General features: G+C 34.4%; 1 protein-coding gene across 2 annotated transcripts in view; it reads left to right on the forward strand.

Moving 5' to 3' along the window:
- LOC139501308 (uncharacterized) overlaps positions 1 to 22,720 on the forward strand; it is a 58,670-nt gene that overhangs the window by 19,580 nt on the left and 16,370 nt on the right. Inside the window, exons 3-7 of one of the 2 annotated variants that reach the window (XM_071290338.1) lie at positions 2,943 to 3,101; positions 3,729 to 4,043; positions 4,548 to 4,592; positions 5,214 to 5,295; positions 6,289 to 9,491. The exons of the other annotated variant lie outside the window; for it this stretch is intronic. Coding sequence (XP_071146439.1) covers positions 2,943 to 3,101; positions 3,729 to 4,043; positions 4,548 to 4,592; positions 5,214 to 5,295; positions 6,289 to 7,009 — 1,322 coding nt within the window. The 3' untranslated portion in view covers positions 7,010 to 9,491. Of the gene's footprint in view, positions 1 to 2,942; positions 3,102 to 3,728; positions 4,044 to 4,547; positions 4,593 to 5,213; positions 5,296 to 6,288; positions 9,492 to 22,720 lie in introns of those variants that run through there. 2 annotated transcript variants of the gene reach the window in all.

Below are 22,720 nucleotides of genomic sequence, written 5' to 3' on the forward strand. Positions count from 1 at the left end.
AACAGGTCTTCAATGCAGCGAAAAATTCCCGCACCCGGAGGCGTCCTTCAACTGGCCCTAAACAATACATCAGTGATAACGATTTAATGTCATGTTTGTCTGTGATGACCCCCCCCCCCCCCCCCTTTTCGGGATTGCATGAGAATTATAGTTATCTCGTACCCACATGCACTTGTTTCTATCCATAGGAAGGTCGGCTATCCATATAAAACTATTTTGGATAGAAACAAGTGCCTGTGCTCGTACCGCATCAGAAGGACATACATGTATATCAACTGAGCAATAATGTTTGGAACTTAGTTTTAAAAATGATGACAAAGTACCATTATGAAAATATTTTTATTAAGCTGAAATATATATTTATTCTTTACATGTTTATGTCTTGTAAGATATTTTATTTCTTTCCCGTTTTTTAACATTTGCGTCTGGAAAGTTGAAATGTTTTAACTTAATCATTTGTGTTAATGGTTAAATATAAATTAATAATGAAAATTGTTAAAATTAAATCAATAAAGGAAATTATTGCCCAGTTACAAACACTACCAGGGGATAATCCATGATGATTTCTTTTTGAGTTATATGTTTCAGCACATGTATATTTGACCCCAACTTTAGCCTGGTAAACGTGTTGTCTCCTTGTGAAATATAAAACATATTAAAAATGACTTTCTGCTAAAGTCTTTTATTTATATAAAGTTGAAACCTTCTTACTTCTAACTAGACAACACTCATGTCAGGTTTAATTATTATATATATGTGGATGAAAAATAAAAGTCCCCAAACATTAACATGACAGCAATTGCTTTTACAGCCTTTAAGGCTTTGATTTTTCTAGGAGTTACGCCCCTAGTTTTTGGTGGGGTTCGTGTTGTTTATTCTTTAGTTTTCTATGTTGTGTCATGTGTACTATTGTTTTTCTGTTTGTCTTTTTCATTTTTAGCCATGGCGTTGTCAGTTTGTTTTAGATTTATGAGTTTGACTGTCCCTTTGGTATCTTTCGTCCCTCTTTTTGAACTTATTTACTTTAATGTACTACTGCAACAGTTTGTCATCGCAACTCCTCTCAAACCACACAAAAGAATTTCACGAAACCTTTTCAGATAATAAGGACATACTATATAGTTGTGCATATCGACAGGAAATTGCGATTCAATTTTTTTTCTAGGAGTTACGCCCCTTTGAACTTATTTACTTTAATGTACTACTGCAACAGTTTGTCATCGCAACTCCTCTCAAACCACACAACAGAATTTCACGAAACCTTTTCAGATAATAAGGACATACTATGTAGTTGTGCATATCGACGGGAAATTGCGATTCAATTTTTTTCTAGGAGTTACGCCCCTTTGAACTTATTTACTTTAATGTACTACTGCAACAGTTTATCATCGCAACTCCTCTCAAACCACACAACAGAATTTCACGAAACCTTTTCAGATAATAAGGACATAGTATTTAGTTGTGCATATCGACGGGAAATTGCGATTCAATTTTTTTTTCTAGGAGTTACGCCCCTTTGAACTTATTTACTTTAATGTACTACTGCAACAGTTTGTCATCGCAACTCCTCTCAAACCACACAAAAGAATTTCACGAAACCTTTTCAGATAATAAGGACATACTATATAGTTGTGCATATCGACGGGAAATTGCGATTCAATTTTTTTCTAGGAGTTACGCCTCTTTGAACTTATTTACTTTAATGTACTACTGCAACAGTTTATCATTGCAACTCCTCTCAAACCACACAACAGAATTTCACGAAACCTTTTCAGATAATAAGGACATACTATTTAGTTGTGCATATCGACGGGAAATTGCGATTCAATTTTTTTTCTAAGAGTTACGCCCCTTTGAACTTATTTACTTTAATGTATTACTGCAACAGTTTGTCATCGCAACTCCTCTCAAACCACACAACAGAATTTCATGAAACTTTGTAGATAATAAGGACATACTATGTAGATGTGCATATCAACAGGAAATTAAGGTTCAATTTTTTTTCTAGGAGTTATGCCCCTTTGAACTTATTTGCTTCAATGTACTTCTGCAACAGTTTGTCATCTCAACTCCTCTGAAAACACACAACAGAATTTCATGAAATTTTGTAGATAATAAGGACATACTATGTATATTGACAGGAAATTATTATTCAATATTTTTTCTTATACAATTTTTTTTCCTTATACTTATTTAATTTCTCCAATGACAATGTGGGGACGTGGGGTATGTGAACGTGCTCACTAAGGTTCTTTTATTTTGACAGTTTTGTTCAACTTCGTGTTTTTTAAGAAACATACACATGTTTTGAGTCTGCTCATAATTTACTATGTAGTTCCATACATTTAATTTTGAATCTATACTGATTGACAGTTTGTTCTTTGTTGTACTGTCCCGATAAGGGAGAGGGTTTGGCGCAAGCAAACATGTTTATCCTGCCAAAGTTTGTTTGTGCCTGTCCAAAGTCAGGAGCCTGTAATAGTCGATGTCGGTTGTTGCTGTGTATTTGTTTTCTCGTTTGAATTGTATTATCTCAATGGCAATAACACAAATTCTTCTTATATTTATATGAGTCATAAAAAAATCGGGTTTGAACTAACCTCAAAACTAAGATTTTTCAAAGTATATTGTTAAGCTATGATGATAAACGTGCATATTACCAAATTCTATAAAAAAAAAACACGAGCCGTTTAGTCTCTAAGAAATGTCACTACCGAGCGGAAGAAGTCAAATGACCACATAACTGTACCTTAGAAGTTAGTCGACTCTTGGGAATACACTTGTATATTGACATAAAATTCTATTTCATAGCAAAGCAAAACCACTTGGTTATTGTCTTCAATTAAGTTTGTATAACATAAGAAAAACGTTAAAAACTAGTTTCTAGAGTTATCTTTCTTATGTATTGTGTACCCCCTTAACACACTGTTATTGTTTTTTAGGCGAAAGGATAACTTGGAATAATTGGGCAAGTGGTCAGCCAAACTGTAACTTTTTTTGTTACGAGGACTGTGGGAATTTACGTCGAAATGATGGCGGAAAATGGCATGACTATGCATGCAGTTCGTTTAATTATGTATACTCTTTTATTTGCCAATATGGTAAGTAGCTCATATTATATTCCTCTGTTTTTGAAATCCAGGACAGTCTGCTTTCTGAGGTTAGTTTACATGGGCCCATGTTTAATCAGGCCACCTTTAAACAATAGAGTGGTATCTTCGAATTTCAATGAAATGTTTTTTGGGGAAAAAAGTGACTACAGAAATTAATTTTCTATTCCACTTCATAACACCGAACTAGATGGTTAGTACTTACACACTAGAGCAAGTCCAATACAAAACAAAGAACGGGAGGTCATGTAGCTCCTCAATGATTGGTATATCACAGACACAGGGCTTTAATTTAAATTTGTGCCAATATATATTCGACATTATTGACAGATCTTTCATAATCTAGGTTAAAATCTGTTCATACTTTTATTCAAACTCTTTATTTACTGAATATAATCAATTAATGGACTTCTTGTCAATAATTCTCACTAAAGGTTGTTCTCTCAAAATTGTCAATTTAATTGTTTTGTTGTTTCTTATCATCGTATCAAACAAAAGATATAAAAAAAAATGAATGCGATTTCCAGATTCTTATAGAATAATAAAACGTATAACATAGTACAAACGCTTTGTCCAGAATGCTACTTTTTTTAATTGTATTTAAATATAACATTTCAGACATGAAACCAGCAACAACCACGACCACTACAACCACACCAGCGCCAACAACGACTCCAACGACAACGCCTACGACAACACCTACTACAACACCAACTACCACACCAACGACAACGCCAACAACGACAACAACAACAACAACGCCAACACCGCCAACAACAACACCACCAACAACAACACAAACAACAACACAAACAACGTCCAAACCTACTACAACAAGGCTTTCAACGACTACAACAATCACAACAAAAGTAACAGAAAAAATGATTAAGACAACAACACCAGTCAGAGGAGAAGTCACAGTCAACCAAACAGGTTTGTTCATACACATAATCGTTATTTTCATGTACATACAAACCTCGATGCAAAACAGGCTAATTCAAAAGAATCCAACAATAAACTTTTGATTGGTCGCCTGATTGACATCACTCTTTGTGAGTTATTTTTATCATTTCGTTGTGCCTTTCAAAGCTGACTATGCTGTTGAGTTTTACTCATTCTTGAAAGTAAAACACTGACCTATAGTTATTAACGTCTATGTCATTTGGTAGCTGGTGTTAAATTGTCTCATTGGCACTCATACCACATCTTATTTCATATTGTAAACTGTGATATTATGTTATTGAAGATGAGTTTTCCTCTTGATCTAGTTAAACCAAATTGCAATGCAGGCTTTTAAACACTGTAGATTTATATACTAATTTATTTTGGAAAATGCACATGTATGCTATAAAAGTTTTGAAGATTACTAAAATTTTAATTCATATTTGTATTTATTTATGAGTGTGTAGATAATATTTGATCTATGCTTAATTTCAGTTGTTGGAAGAATATTGTCTGCAAAGGAAAGTAAACTGAATGAAGGTAAGTCTTTTATGGTTATTCTAATGATATATTTACAAAGATCGATGTAAATCACCAATTGAAATAACAATGGATGTGCCTTTCCAACATTTCAAAAGATTTAAAAAAAAACCTGAATGGACTATATTCAATGAGGTCATAACACTTAACAACTGTTTCATCAATGGGTAAAAAAATGTTGTATTCATTGAATTCAATCTAGCAATATCATATATTATGATATTTATCAAACAGGATAAGATACAAACAACATTATTTCATTAAAACTGGCTCCAATTTCAACATTGACTGTCTTTAGCTAACTGAATCCTTGTTTGTTTTTGTGATTTTTTTTACAATTATCAGACAATAGACTGTGGACTTGAACCCCAATGAAATTTAAAATGGAAAGTCTTTTATTAAATTTCAAAACTAAAAGCTCAAGCTCATCGAATGAATGGAAAATATCTGCCATATTCCTGACTTGGCAGTTGGCTCCGGTATTTCTTGTGTAGATAATTAAACCTGGTTTTATTGCTCAATTTTAGGACGGTCGTATAGAATTCCAAAAAAGATAGCTATTTTTCATAGTTCAGATTGTTATGCAAAATTATAAAACTGATATTATTCCATTATTTACAGGTGAATTGTCAGGTGTGATAGTTGCAAGTGTTTTAGGAGCTATAGCTTTGTTGATGCTATTGAGTGTTTGTTTCTTCAGAACGTGAGTATATTGACGTTTGAATAGTTAAATAGTTTATTTTCCATTTCCCACAGCTTGTTTTGAAAAGCTGGTCAAAACCCAAAATGTATGTAGTTGAATTTGAATACTATTATATAAGAGTCTTAAAGGAAAAATTCGCGATTTCAACACTATGAATAATAAAAAAAAAAAGAAAAATATGGAATATGGTTTAACACTGTCAACGCACCCGGTATTTTTACGCTTCCATTTGGAGCATGTGATTTCATTAGTTTTTTTTTCTTTTGATTTGTTGGTATTCTATATTGATTTACAGAATTGAATAAGTAAACTTCACTTACAAAATGTTCATCTCTTGATTTCTTTCTTTCTGTATCCTATCTTATTTGTATATAAGAGGCATTACAGTTTTTTTCCTTATTAATTTCCGTTTTGAGGTTGTACTTTCTTCTTATTCATTTTTGAAAACTAATATTTGTTTTGTCAAAAATGCAATCTTTCCAAGTAGCGGCTTTTTTAATATCATTAAATTTCAAATATAACTCAAATGCAGAAATACTATCTTTGATGAGTTTGTAATAAAAGTGAATAAGACCAACCTCTTTTCTGTTTTCGGTCAGATATCTCATGTGTGCTTGTTTGACAAACTGTTACATACATGTTTATCAGAAACTGGTTAGTCAAATACACACACAGCAGTTTAACTGATTCCACACCCATTCATTATACATTCAAGGAGTTAAAAATGCAACGATTGTTCAGTAAAATGAATTATACTTATTATTTTCAAAGTGTAGGATTCACCTCTACCCACATGATTTGAAGCCAAACTTTAACCTTAAAATCAAAATAATGATTTGAATAAATTTTATAATAATAGACATTAATAAATCATATCTGCTAAAATGTTGACGTTTTTTTTCTTAACTAATAGTTTTATTTTTTACCTTTGGAAACTCCTGGGATTGATTTACTAATTGAAACATTAAACTTACATTGTTTTGAACTTTTCAGAAGAAAACAAAAAGGGAAAGAAGATTTGTCAATGCATTTCGATAATTTAACTTACACAGTCAGAAGCATGATATCGTCTCAACCCAGAATGAGTAGACACGAACGAAGCTTGAACAATCAAGTCCCAACCGGAAGCCAGAACGTATATGCAGATCCTATTGCATGTACCACATGTCAAGCTAAACTACCAAATGTCTCTGTAATACCCAAAGAATCCGGACATTATGCTGAAATAACAGACCAAAAGATGGTTGACAAATTGAATGTCTACCTACCGAAATATGATAATAGTGAATATGAAAAATGTAATATAGCTAAAAGCAAACTCGGAGTTGCTGACTCACCACAGTACCTTGACGTATGTGCAGGTGCAGATAGTAAAGCCGTGTACGAAAGTGTATGTGAAAACGAGGCAGAATGCAATGCTATGAATGAGCAGCTGGAAACGTCTAAGAACCAATATGATGAATGTGGGAACGTTGACGTACCAGATAATGCCCCAAGTCACTATATTGACTTGGATGATGCAGTAGGAAACGGAGAGTCTGCCGACAGCACATCTTTACGGTTAGAACTAGAACCAGGAGTATACGAAGATCTGAACAATGTCAATGGACAACCATCAAGTTTGGATGATATCCTTGTCAACTGTGATGGCGATTTAGATTTGGCAAAAGCTCCAAGTGGATATGATAATAATATCTACGACTCAAAAGCATAATTCTATATTCTGACACTCACTAAAAGAGAATTAAACAATACTTAAACGAAATGTGAAATATTTAAAAAAAAAAGAGGCCAATTTACTTGATTTTTTCTGAACATTGTATGTGTCGTAAACAAATAATGTTGTAAAAAAGCTATTACCAAATATGTTAGCATCTTTTAAAGAAGATTAAGCACATACACTATGCAAACATTATACAATTTTAAAAAATATATTGTTTCAGAAAAGTATTTTGCCATTTTTTTCATGATGATATAGTGCTTATTTGTGTAAAATAATTGTATATGTACATTAATGTTTTTGTCTGATTTTTGTCCGGGTTTGTGTTAATAGTTATCAAAGGTACCAGGATTATAATTTAGTACACCAGACGCGCGTTTTGTCTACATAAGACTACAAAGTTGAAGAGCATTTAAAATCCAAAATTCCAAAAAGTTGTGCCAAATACGTCTAAGGTAATCTATGCCTGGGATAAGAAAATCCTTAGTTTTTCGAAAAATTCAAAGTTTTATAAACAGGAAATTTATAAAAATGACCACATTACTGATAATGTTAAGCATTTTGTTAAGCATGTTTTGTTCATTGTTTATTTTCGCTTCAGATTAAGGGTTATATATTATCTAATTATTTTTCTGCTGTTGGCATTGAGTTCCATTGTTTTATTTTTTATTTCTGATTATAAGTAAATAATATCTTCTGGTAGAGTTTCATTCGCATTGTCTGAAGAATAAATTACCATTTCTTACAGTGACTGAAGAAAATGCAAACATATGGGGAAACATCTTTCTGGTCACCTAATACTTTAACCGACATCTAATGTCAAAATAGGAAGTATTGTCTGTTGACAAGCCTTACATATTCCGTATTCGTAATCGTTATAATATCACCGAATACCCGGGTATCAAATGTACTGTCTTTCCTAAGATCAAGCTTTTTGGGTTTGAAATAATTTGACTGCAGCTAACCAAAATTGTGCAACAAAGACATATGTGCAATAGTGAATATATTTGATGTATAAGTAACATTTGAAGGAATTTTTGGCTGCTCAAAAACAAGTCTCCCGATTTTCCTAGAGTTAATTTTTTGTTTTTCTTGCAATATATGTATATACATTGGATATTGAACAACTCTACAGTGAGATTACATTTTTTTTATATAAATGCTTAAAAAGCGTTTATCAAAATGCATAATATTTAGATAATTTTTTTATCATATCAATGAACTGCTTATACATACATGTATTTTTGTACAGTGACGGAGCTCTTTATTTAATATTTTTATGGAAAAAAAACGCACTGAATTGAAAAGTGAGATTGTGATTTTGTAATACCTCATTATACAAGGTTATGAAAATTAATCAAATATGCAAGCATTATAGCAGGTCTATACAATGTAAAACCTCTAATTACTCGTAAATTGGGGTATTAAACTGTTTGATTTTGAAATGTTGATATGTATAACAGGAACAAAGCATGACATGATATGCCTTTGAATTGATAATTAGGCAAACACGGAAAAACCCATGACTAGTGTCCACGCTCTGATAATGAACACTTCACAGAATCTACGAAATCAAAATGTTTCCTTTAAGCATTAAACGCTTATGATTTATATCTAGTAGCATTCATATGTTTATTTTTTTATCATGTTGTATTGTTTCATTAATATCTCAATTGAAACAGTTTTACGGTATTTGAGAACATCAAACGTCATTCTTCTAACTTACCAAATTATTATATTCATATCTGTCTAGCTTTTTTTTGCCATGCATAAGTTTATAAAAAGCATACATAACTTAAGAACAAATACGAATTGTATTAAAACGTATGAATACTTTCATAGAAACAATATAAATTCAGTTCGGTTTTAGTTATTTGTTTTATTGTATCAAAGATTAATGCTGACTTCACACGTAATTCGATTTCGATTCGCATTAACTAATTCGAATTAGTTTAATTCGCATTCGAAATGTTTTACGTCCTAATGTCAATTCTAATTCGAATTGGAATGCGCGTCAAATTCACTTTACTGTCCAAACGTCGTTAACTTTTAATTCGTATTAACGAAAGCTTAATTCTTATGCAAATTGGATAATTCGAATTAGCCAATTCGAATCAATTCAAATTAAAATAGAAGATTGTGTGAATGCGATTAGCGAATTCGATTCGCATTTGATTCGAATTCAATTCGAATTAAATGTACCTGTGAACGAGGCATAAATGTTTTGCACTGAATACTAAATGCTTTTGTATTTTTCTACATGTGACAGTTCTAGTTTTGGTATTTTGGAATTTCAAGTGTTCTCTTGTACAAAAAAGATATAAATGTTTGAGATACAATGCATTTGTAAAGTGAATCTAATGTATATAGTCACATATCTTCATACAGTTTTGTAAGAATGCCATTTGGTCTATAATTTTGATGTTGATATATATATGTTCATGTTCAATAATAAAAGTTGTTACATTTTCATTTACTTCTGGGATTTGTTTTCTTTTCACAGTAAAGAGTATGACTTTGATGCCCTATTTTCGGTAGATTTTTATATTCATTTGTACACGTTTACTAGACTGCTGGTGGTAATAGAAAATAACGAATTGAGTTGCCCAATATAATGGAAGAAATACTCGTACATGTGTAAAATTCGTTTAAATCCGAAAAATTGCACAAAACCCCCCAACAAACCCAAGAGACTTGCAAAATGTGAAAATTGAAAAAAGGAAAATCGTATTTGTTTTTGATGCTGAGTTAATGTTGATTACGTCGGGTACGCACTGAAACACGGACCGGACCGGACTCCGGACCCGGACTTTGGTATGAAACCCGGACCCGGACCCGGACTGGCCGCCGGACCCGGACTGAATGCCGGACCCGGACTGTGGGTTTTTTACCACTTACTGTCATATAATAAGTTACAGTATATATAAATTAAAAAAAAAGAAATCAACATTCCGAGCGCAAAATTGAACAAAAAACAGTAAAGTGAGTAAGGAAGAGATATATAATAATTCCTTTGTCGTTATTGTTTTATGGAAATTAATAAAATCTTTTTATTATCAATGAAAGCAAATTAAATTCTTTTCATAGGAAGAGTAAAGCGCAATAGTTTGAAACATTCGAGGTTATACTTTTTTGTGTATTGTTTTCTTCTTCTAGACATTAAGGGAAAATTGAATTTCTACTTTTCTAAATAATTCGCCGGTGTGTTTATATTTCTCTAAGAAACTGTATATATTGTAAATATGTATTTTCTCTATACCTTGTCAAAATGATGGTTTATTGAGAATGAAGATATATATATACAGGCAATTGGCGTTATGTCACTGTGTAATGAAAGTCTCGTGTTTTATTGGGTGTTTGACATTTGCGCCGATTTTTAATAGTTTCGATCTTTCATTTGCGCCGATTGTGCACAGGTAAATTGTAGGTGAATGTCACTTTCTATTCATCAATATAAACCTCTTTCGTTAGCCAATTGTACATTTGTTATGAATTGTCAACTAGTATCATAAGAATTCCTATGATCTCTTATTGTTCTTCCGAATTCTTATGATATCTTATTGTTCCTCCGAACTCTCATGATATCTTATTGTTCCTCCAAATTCCTTTATCTTATTGTTCCTCAGAATTCTTATGACTTTTTATTGTTTCTTCGAATTCTTATGCCTTTTGATTGTTCATCCGAATTCTTATGATCTCTTGATGTTCCTCAGAAGCCTTGAGACTTTTTATTGTTCCTCCGAGTTATTATAATCTCTAAGACTTATACTGTTCCTCCGAATTCATATGACTTTTAATTGTTTCTCTAAATTCTTATGATCTCTAATACTGTTCCTCAGAATGAATTATTGACAAAGGTTTACACTCGCTTTAGGATATTGGTTTATAGAAAGAAAAAAAGAAAAAGAAAAAAGAAGACACAACCAGGAATTACTTACAAAATACATTACATTAAGACTATTGGTAATTCAGTGTTTAAAGAAGGGAGCTACCATTTGATTTTTTTTTGGGGGGGGGGGGGGGGTGAAAAATTTTGTCCTGCCTTTTTTTAATTGTAATCTCTGTAACAAACCAGAGACCTGACATCGTCATTTGGTCCGCCTCAACAAAACAGGCAATCCTGCTGGAACTAACTGTACCATGGGAAGAAAGAATAGAAGATGCCTACGAAAGAAAGAGACTGAAGTATCAAGATCTACTTGCAGAATGTAGAGACAATGGATGGCGGGTTTGGTTATTTCCAGTGGAAGTGGGAAGCAGAGGGTTTGTTGGACAGTCTATGTGGCGAGCATTGAGAGCACTTGGTATTGTTGGAGGGGAAAGAAGTAAACTGATAGGGAACTTGTGTAAAGAGGCAGAGACAGCATCAATGTGGTTATGGAGGAAAAGGTCAGAACAGTGGAAGCAGTAAAGTGTAGAGGCAGGGATGGATAGCCAAGTGGTTTCGGGCTGGGACTTGATCACCCCAGTCGGCGCACCTCTGGAGGTTGTAGTGGACAGCACCGAAACAGCCGAGGAAGGAGGATTCACCTGAAGACGGAACCACGCATCTTTCCAACAGGATGTATTAAGGTAATTTAACCTGGGAAACCAGTGACAGCCAGGAAAGTCTGGATGACAACTGAGAACAGAACAGTGACAACCTGGAGAGACAGGAGACTTTCAGGAGAGACTGGGATCAAGGGGTGCAGAGGCTTGGCAGGCCGAAGCACATCTTCTGTGAGGAAGAACCCACTTACATCTAGCTATGGAACGATATATAATAAGACACCCCAAGGTTGTGCGAGAGCGGGGGAGGATGAGCAACCTACAGGATTGGTAACACCGGAAACGACACAGGAACGAACAACGACTACGAATTTGAACAACGGAAATGTATGCATCTGTGGGAAAGTTTGCAAGAACCAACGAGGTCTGAAGATACATATGGGAAAGATGAAATGCAAGCCAAATCAGAGCATAACACAACGCACAGGGCAACCTGGTGAGACGGAGGAGGAGGTGGTTCAGGATACAAACCACAGCGACCACAGCCTCCATGTGTTGTACAATGAGGAGGACAGCATGGTAGAGGGGAATCAACAGGAAAAGGAGGACTTAGACAACAACAGACAGCCACAAGAGCCAAAAAGAACACCAGACACAAGTGAGAACATAAGAAGAAAGAAAGTAAAATGGCCCAACAATAAAAGTAAAAGTGAATGGCAACAGTTTGATGAGGATGTGGATGCAATTTTGAACACAACATTGGCAGGTAACATAGACAGGAAGATAGAATCAATGACATCATTTATTTACAACATAGGTATGGACAGATTTGGTGCAGATGAGAAAGAGGTGGTGAGGCGAGAGGGTCAAAAGAACAGAAGAGAATCCAAAATAGCAAAGATGAGGAAAGACCTAAGGCAACTTAAGAAAAGATATAATCAGGCATCAGAGGATGAAAAACCAGCATTATCTGAGCTGAGGGACACCATCAGGAAGAAACTCAAGATCACAAGAAGAGCAGAGAGAACTAGGAAAAGGAGGAAAAAGAGAGAGAAAGCAAGAGCTCAATTTACATCAGATCTTTTCCAATTTACATCAAGATTGTTGGGGAAGAAAGGATCAGGACAACTAAAAGCTAGTAAAGAGGAAGTAGAAGAATATTTAAGAGAAATGCACAGTGATCCAAAAAGGGAAGACGAACTCCCAGATATAGAACAACTTATACGCCCGGAGGATCCAGAGCAGGTTATTGATGAATCACCACCAAAGTTGAAAGAGGTAGTAGATGTTATCAAGAAAGGAAGGGCAGCATCAGCACCAGGTCCAAATGGAGTACCATATAAGGTATACAAGAACTGTCAGAGAATTACAAGACGTCTATGGAAGTTAATAAGAGTCATCTGGAGAAGAGGTCGACTAGCAGAGAGTTGGCACAAGGCAGAAGGGTGCTTTATACCAAAGGAAGAGAAGTCAGAAACATTAAAACAGTTTAGAACCATCTCACTGTTAAATGTAGAAGGAAAGATATTTCTTGCTATTCTTGCTAAAAGGATGACAAACTACATGCTGAGCAACGAGTACATTGACATTGCAGTACAGAAAGGAGGGGTACCAGGTGTATCAGGCTGCATTGAACACACAAGAGTATTATCACAGATAATTCGAGAAGCGAAAGATTCAAAGGGAGAGCTCGCAGTTGTCTGGCTGGATTTAGCGAATGCATATGGGACAGTACCACACAAGTTAGTTGAGTTGATGCTGGAGAGATACCATGTACCTGACGGTGTAAGAGAGCTGATAAGAGAGTACTTCAACCATCTGCAGCTGAGATTTACCGTTGGGGATTTTACAACATCATGGCAACGTTTAGAAGTGGGAATAGTGACAGGATGCACGATATCTGTCATCCTTTTCTCCGCAGCAATGAATATGATTGTGAAGTCAGTAGAGAAGAAGAGCAGAGGTCCATGGATGAAGTCAGGAGTACGGCAACCACCAGGAAGAGCATTCATGGATGATATGACAATAAGCACAAAGACAGTTATCGAAGCCAGGTGGACAATACAAGAGCTTGATAAGATGATCACCTGGGCAAGAATGAAAGTGAAGCCTAGCAAATCCAGAAGTTTGGTAGTGAAGAATGGTAAAGTCAAGGAGGAAAGGTTTAAAATAGGAGACGAAATAATACCAACAGTGTCAGAGAAGCCAGTTAAGTGTCTCGGAAAATGGTTCAACAACACCTTGTCAGATAAGTTGAATGTGGAAGATACATATAAGCAGTTGGACGACTGGTTAAAGGCAGTAGATAAGAGTGGACTACCAGGAAAGTACAAGGCATGGATTTACCAGCATGGGATATTGCCTCGGCTGCTGTGGCCACTTCTTGTGTATGATGTACCAATGACAACGGTAGAGGGAATGGAAAGAATATCAAACAGTTACTTACGTAGATGGCTTGGAGTACCACGCAGTTTCAGCAGTGTGGGCCTATACAGTTTAGGAACCAAGTTACAGCTACCACTCAAGTCAATCACTGAGGAATTCAAGGTGACCAAGGTTAGACAACATCTGACGTTAAAAAACAGCAGGGATGAGAAAGTACGATCAGCAAAAGTAGAAATAAGAACTGGAAGGAAGTGGTCAACAAAGAAGACGATAGAAGATGCTGAGTCACGATTAAAACACAGTGAGATAGTGGGCAGAGTTGCAGTTGGAAGACAGGGGCTGGATGTTACACCTACAGCAAAATGGAGAACAGCAACAGTGGAAGAAAAAAGACATCTGGTACAGAAAGAGGTACGATCAATGGAAGAAGAAAGTAGAATGGTAAAGGCAGTGAGCATGAAGAAGCAGGGAAGCTGGTTAAACTGGGAGGGAGCAAGACAGCAGAAGTTAGGATGGAATGAGATCTGGAAGATGGAGCCACATAGGTTGCAATTTAAGCTGAAGTCAGTATATGATGTATTGCCAAGCCCAACAAATCTAGCAACATGGGGATTGATAGACGACCCAAAGTGTGTTCTTTGTGGTAAGCCAGCAAACTTGGAGCACATATTATCATCATGCTCGAGTGCTTTGAAAGACGGGAGGTATACATGGCGACACGACAAGGTATTAGGGACACTAGCAGACACCCTAGAGAGAAACATTAGGAAGCCAAGGAAAAACAAGGAAGGACTTACTTTTGTCAATTTTGTTAAGGAAGGAGAGAAAGGTCAGAAGAAGAAGGTGGAAGGAAGTGGTTTATTGGTAACAGCAACTGATTGGCAAATGTTGGTAGATCTTAAACAGAAGTTACAATTCCCTCCACAGATTGCAGTAACAAACCAGAGACCTGACATCGTCATTTGGTCCGCCTCAACAAAACAGGCAATCCTGCTGGAACTAACTGTACCATGGGAAGAAAGAATAGAAGATGCCTACGAAAGAAAGAGACTGAAGTATCAAGATCTACTTGCAGAATGTAGAGACAATGGATGGCGGGTTTGGTTATTTCCAGTGGAAGTGGGAAGCAGAGGGTTTGTTGGACAGTCTATGTGGCGAGCATTGAGAGCACTTGGTATTGTTGGAGGGGAAAGAAGTAAACTGATAGGGAACTTGTGTAAAGAGGCAGAGACAGCATCAATGTGGTTATGGAGGAAAAGGTCAGAACAGTGGAAGCAGTAAAGTGTAGAGGCAGGGATGGATAGCCAAGTGGTTTCGGGCTGGGACTTGATCACCCCAGTCGGCGCACCTCTGGAGGTTGTAGTGGACAGCGCCGAAACAGCCGAGGAAGGAGGATTCACCTGAAGACGGAACCACGCATCTTTCCAACAGGATGTATTAAGGTAACTGTCCTGCCTTTTTATTTTCACTCTTTTCGGTCTTGCCCCTTATTTTTCTTAGTTTATTCTTACTTTTTTTACATAAATTGTCATCCTATCTTTTTTTTTTTGCCAAGTTGTTCATCCTGCCCTTTTTTTACTCAAAACTCCTGTCCTGCCTTTTTTTTCAAATTTTATCCTAGTATGAACTTTGATGGATTGCTTTTTTTGTACTAGCTGTGATCAGTAACTGCGAGTATTCTCATATATGTAGTTGGTGTCGTTCTGTTGTGTCGCTGTATCAGTTGTATAAATACCCATCCAAGCTGTATCAGTTGTATAAATACCCATCCAAGTATAAGTACCAACCCAAGTATTCTTTTTTTGTGTAAATCTATTTGTATCCATCTGATGAGTTAATAGTTTGTCAACTGATTTTTATAGTTTGTTCTTATTTTACATCACTGTTCCAGGTTAGGGGAGGGTTGGTGCCTTCAAAAGAGTTAAAACTGGCAACATTAAGTATGTGCTTGTCCCAAGTCAGGAGCCTGCAATTTAGTGGTTGTCGTTTGTTGGTGTGTAATACATTTGTTTATCTTTCATTATTGCTTTCCGGTATGGAATTTGCTCATTTTTGAAGGTCGTACGGTTAACTATTATAGTTGTTAATGTCTGTGTCATTTGGTCTTCTTTGTCAGCTGTCTCATTGGCAATCACATCACATCACATCATTCTTATTCTTATATCAACATCGAAAATAACGCTTCACTTGTCAATAACATGTTATTTTAATTACTCCATTTTTTTCTGCCGTAAAATAATAAAAAAAGATTTACTTGCTCATTTGATTGTCATCACAAAGTCTATTAAAATAATTCAACAATCCAATGTTTCACGCAAAAAGTGTCAAAGACTACACTATCAATCATAATCTAGCATGTATATAACTTAGATTTAAAGGGGCATTAGCTCCGAGATATAATGAAATAATAAATAAAAATAAAAATGTTCAATATAGTGAAATAATTTTATTTTAGCAGCCATTGTCAAAATAAACTAAGATACATCGCTTATGAATTATTCACGTAATCTCCGTATCAGTAGTATTCCTTTGGTAAGAAATACAGAAATATTCTTGTGTTATATATAATGAGTGGCAAAAGTTTACAAGGCCGTATACGTTAACCGGGAGGCCGTATACGTTAACCGGGATAACCGGGATATTTTTTACCCCAAGATGGTACTCTGAATAAATCTTCTGCGGCTCCTGATTGGATGATCATACAAAGTTGGAATTGCTCCAATAAAATTTAAGCAGCGATCGATCATCCATGTAATACACAATCTTGAACAGGTGAGTCCGGACTGTGACCTGACATGACCCCGGACCAGCTTGAAGTTTACTACTACCTGCGTGTATTGCATTACGACGACTAACTGTATGTAAACTGTTTATTGTCGTAAAGTATATTGACGGGACATTTGATCAAGCATGTAACACATAAGAAAGTTATAAGATATTTATCCTACATTTAACGAAAAAATTAAATGTAATAGGCGAGTCCGGATGGTGACCCGAAGTAACCACGGACTAGGTGTATTCGCAAACTATAGACATCGATAGCGATATAAAACTTCACAAATTATTTGATGAGACGAACTTATTCTTTTTTATTCATTCAACTTTTTCCTTATTGGATTGTCGTCGGAAAGATTAATAAAAGACGTTTACCCGAGAATCAACAAATTAATATTAGGCGAGTCCGGACTGTGACCTGATATAACCCCGGACCAGGAGTATACGGATTGTATATAAATATACTAAATTATTTGTTTAATTGAAAGATTTTTTTCCCCCTTTTTGCTTTTTTCTTTTCCTTTATTCATTTCTCTATTTCTTTATTTATTCGATTGTCATCGGAAAAATCAATAAACGACACAAAAGACTTTTATCCGAGAATCAACGAAATAATACTAGGCGAGTCCGGACCATGACCTGAAATAACCCCGGACTGGGAGTATACGAGTTATATATACATATACTGAATTAAGTGTTTAATTGAAAGATTGCATTTCCATTTTTCCTTTTTCTTTTTTCTTCATTTATTTGTCTATTTCTGTAATTATTTGATTATGATTGGAATGATCAATAAAAGACACTAAAGCAGCAAGCAACCATGCAATACACAATCTTGAACAGGTGAGTCCGGCCTGTGACCTGACATGACCCAACACTAGCTTGAAGTTTTCTATACCTGTGTGTAATAAATTAATTTTCATTTCAAACACCATAAATGGATATTATAGGACAGACAAGGAACAACCAATGAAATGCATATGCTATGTTTTTAATAAAACTTTGGTCAATCGATTGTGTATGAAAGCTCCAAGTGATTGTACAGTAGATTTGAAAGCGATTGTACAGTCAATAAAAATATCTGACATAGAGAAAAGGAATATATTTGGAATTCTTCCGGGACAATGGCTTTGAAACTTTCAGACAGATGAGACTATATATCAGAAAAGGTACACGTGAAAATGCAGGTAGAAACCATTGGTTTTACGATGTTTATTTGACATTTTTGATCGCTGTTGTGAGACAGTTTCAATCGTTTTACTCAGAGCTCCACCATAAGAAGAAAAACGTTTGGATGAAAATATCTTTTTTTATTATCTAATTGTTTCATATTTACATATAGATTAGAATGATTTAGCTACCAAAATTTGAAGCAGAAACGTCATTAGGTAATATTAAAGTTCATCAAAGTTTCCATCAAGCAACTTATTTTTCAAATGTCGGAGCCATGCTTGACAGTCTCCCAAACGACAAAAATATTAGAAAACTGTCAACACTTAGATGTTATATATTCATAGAACATATTTTATTTTGAACAGACGAAATTACTGTTGAACAAAACACAATCCTTTTCAGAAATGTACATAGTTATATTCGCCATACAAAAAAGATTCTTTGCTTAATATTACTGTATTTTAAAGTGTACTCGTATCCAGCTGTTATTGTTTAAACATAATATATTTATTGTATATATTTTTCAAACTATACTGAAATGTATAATTGCTGTCATCTTGAAACTTTGTAGATTGTACTTATTTGGAGAGGATTATCTTAAGTTGTTATAACTGGAATCCAATACTATTGTATATCTAGACAATAACATATGTTTAAACTAATGAGAAAACCGTACAGTTTCGTTCCCACACTGTGTATACACAATGCTTGTGACCACAAAACACAGATCAAGTTTAAATTTTGTAGGTGTCATTTAAACCATTCTAGAGTTATGCTCTTTTACAAATGGAAAAAATGCTGAAATTTTCGTTTCCGTTCTCTTACGTACATGAAGGTTTGACTTTACCAAATGTTAGGAAATTTATACACAATGCTTAGTACCACAACACAGAGATAAGTTCGAATTTTGGTAGCGTCACTGAAACCGTTCTGGATCCCGGAGTTGTTATACTCCGTTACAAATGAATAATGAAAATGATATATGATATGCAAGCGGTGCATCGTCTGTGTCCCATGGACACATTCCCCATTTACTCTGAAACATGATTACTTCTTACTGCTACTGCATTAGTATTTCGCAATTTAATATATGTAGTAGCTTGTCGCTTGCCTATTTTGTCAAAAAACACAAATATTGACGGATGGGATCCATAAACAGTTCATTGTAATTATTGTAGAATGCCTCTGCTCCATTAGTTGTACGTCTTTCGGTAGATGGGATTTTAGCACTTACAGATGGTGAAACCAACGCACTATCATCAAATATTTGTTTATCGTTATTATGTATGATACAAATGTGTCACAAGTAAACTGGTGCAAATAATTTCCGAATATTGGCGCAATTGATATATAAAAATATATTGTAAGAAAAAATGGCGCAAATGATACCCTTAAAAAACATAAACTGTCACAAAAGGACTACTGCCAACTATATATAGTCAGTCGTTTTTAAACTGGTTTTTTTCTAAGTTTATGATTCAAATACATGTATGGGATTATAAATAAGATTATTTTTTTAAATCATTTCATAGTTCAACAGTTTTCCAAATATCATTTTGTTCATAACACTTTTATGTAATACATTTGTTTATAATTCGGTCCTTCCCTAATTTGATTATCAGTATGACTAACGGAATTATTGCCAGAGTTATTGAGCGATTTCCTGTTGGACTTTAAAGCACATATAGTACACAAGTACGCAATGCGTGTTCATGCATCGCGTCACTGCTGCCCATATAAACTACTATCACGGTATATAGCAATATATGGGGCCGGTTATACAGGTCTGATTCATTTTCATAATTATTATACATGTAATGCATCTTGTTTATTTCTGCCAAAGTTAACTTCCTTCTGAACAGTTTTAATAAAAAAAAAGGAAAAAATCTTCTACGAAAATTCACTTTCTCCCTATAATTTATAAAAAAAGTATTTCCATGTTTTTTAAAGTCATTTGTAAACATTCATACTGTATATATGATTTTTTTTTAAAAGTAATTGCACAACTGTAAATTGAAGATACAAAATCATTGCAAGGCTAACTTGCATGCTTGTCTTCTCTTCTAGACTATACAAGAGTAAGTGCAAAATTTGATTGTCTTATCATTATTATAATGTACTGTGTTGCAGTTCTCAAAAAGTTATCTTCCTTCTCCTGAATAAAAAAACAAAAGGTGATTCTAAGAAAATTCATAATTTTTACCCAGTCCGGGTCCGGGTCCGGGTTTCATACCAAAGTCCGAGTCCGGAGTCCGGTCCGGTCCGGGTTTCAGTACGTACCATTACGTCGACGATATAATCAAAATGCAGATGATCAGTCTTTTGTAGACGAAACGCGCGTCTGGCGTACTAAATTATAATCCTGGTACCGTTGATAACTATTAACGTCTCAACTTTTTCATTCAAATTTTGTATTTACGCCAGACGCGTGTTTCGTCTACAAGAGACTACATAGTCTGTTACACGTTATTGGTCATATTATGGAATTTAATGCAAGTGAAAAAGAAGGGAAGGATTAAGTTAGCTATAATACCAGGTTTAAGCAACCAGTTTCTACATTAGTAAATGCCAATAAAAAGTCAGAAATATATCAGTTGTTTTAAATTCGTTTGATGTGTTTTAGCTCTAAATATTGCCTTTCGATAAGGGACTTTATGATTTGAATTTTCCTTGGAGATCTGTGTTTTCGTTTTCATTTTTTTTTTTAAAGAAATGGGGATCAACAGGTTTCTCGAAATATGAAAGACATGAAAAATAAATAATAAAATGAATAATGGAAGACACTAACGTTGGAAACAGGAGCTATCCGAGCTGGAAACTTTGTTACCCAACATTGCTTTGCCTTCAAGAAACACAGAAAGTACTTTGCTAATTCAAAAACAATATTATTATTACTTTTCTGTAAGAGTGTTGCTTTTTTCTCAATTCGCCTCGATCTACTTATATCACCCAGCGTTGTCTGGATAGTGGATCTTTTATTTTTATTTTAAATATATAAACTTGTCAAACAACCTGTATGGAATGTTATAAAATTTGAACAGAGGCTGTTTTATGGTCAAACAACAGCATCCAGACCAAACTTTGAAAATCTTTTTTCTGGATTTTACTAGACGATTCTAAATGGACCTAGTTTATTTTTACAGTAAACTGATACAGTATAAGGTCAGACATTTTCGGTCATCATTAACTCTGTCAAACCTGCATTGAATTTTATGAAATTTAGACAGAAGCTGTATCAGTATACAGAACAAAAATGTTTGTTGTTTTTCATTTTTCCGTTTTCTATCTAATACATGGATAACTTTTGTCACATTAACTGAAAATGTGAGAAATTAGTACCATAATTAAAACATTCCATTAAAATGATGTGCAATATAGTACATTCCACCTTATAATAACAATGGGAACATAGACAACAGTGATAGCAGGAGAAACAAAGGTTTCCGCGGAACCAGTATTAATTTTCTGTGGTCCACTGTTTAAAAGTGATACTTAGATATTTTGTGTCAAGCTTAACAACACATTTTCATAGTGTACTTTGAATAAGTGAATAGTATATGTGTTATTTTTTAAAAATGTATACGATCTTTACTTTATTATAGTTGAATATATGTTATACACAAATTTATAGTTTACAAATATGTTTAAGTGCTTTATAATAAGGTCGACACAACATTTTATAATATATATAAAATATTCACACATATCGCAATTATCATAGTTTTCGTAAGTAATACTTGAGTTATTTGATTTCATATATAAGCCACGTAGATGTCTTGATCTCGATTTAACCTCGGAAATAATCTTTATATTAAATAATTGCTTTACGTTTCACTCCAACGGTCACCAACCAGGATGTTGGTCGAAAGGGTAAATACTCCTCAAACTTTATTCACATCATCACACGATGACCGTCGCCTTGCCCAATGCCACAAGGAGCACATGTCAATTGTTCGAAACCTTGCTTATAAATGCAACTCAATATTGTATTGAGCTAAGAAGGTCGTGATCGGAATGTATTGATGTTTCTCAATTTATTTTTGATTTACGGAACATTTAGAAGAAATAGCATGAACGTGGTTGTTTATAAATAATACAGAACTAATAAGAAATTATCGAATTGTGGGGTAGGTATATTGTACCTTGGTTTGATGGTCATCTAAAGCAACGGTTTACACTTTGGTCCATTGATGATCTAACTATTATAAAAATATGTAAACTTGTATGAAATCTTTATATTAAGTCAGTGTTGTGTAATTAAGTATAAGGTCAGCAAAAAACATGAAAACTAGCAGACGTTAGGTATAAACCAAACGTTATAATAAAACTGAACATATAATTATTGACATGATGTAGGTTACTTTATATGCTGCTAGCTTAACCTTAAATCAACATCATGTGCCTGACACATTTATTTCAAGCATGTTGCAATAAGTTATTGTATATTTTCTAACTTTCTTATATGTGAGGGTTGTTTGGAAAGAGAATTCGGATAAAGTCACATACATATTTCTTTATTATTACAATGCGTGTCATTGAAATTATAAATATTTACAAGAGACAATTCTAGACACAACGTGTACATGGTTATGAGGCTGGTTATAATGCAAGTAATAAGTGATTCAATTCGTTTTATAGTCCAAACGTCTCCTTGTATATCCTGAAGCAAAGGGTACTAAACCATTGATTTACTACTAAATGTTAAAGATCCAACATAACAAATTAAATGTTTTATACTGATTTTAAAACTGTCAGCAGTCATTCTTCCAAATAAAAACTAAATGTCACCTTCATTGTAATACATGATGAAATTGCCCTTTTGGATTATGACCCCTTTCATGTCAGAATAGAAAACTTTTGATCCGCTGTTTTCTTCAAAGTTAT

The sequence above is a fragment of the Mytilus edulis genome, chromosome 13 (genome assembly GCF_963676685.1).
Source record: "Mytilus edulis chromosome 13, xbMytEdul2.2, whole genome shotgun sequence".
NCBI lineage: Eukaryota > Metazoa > Mollusca > Bivalvia > Mytilida > Mytilidae > Mytilus > Mytilus edulis.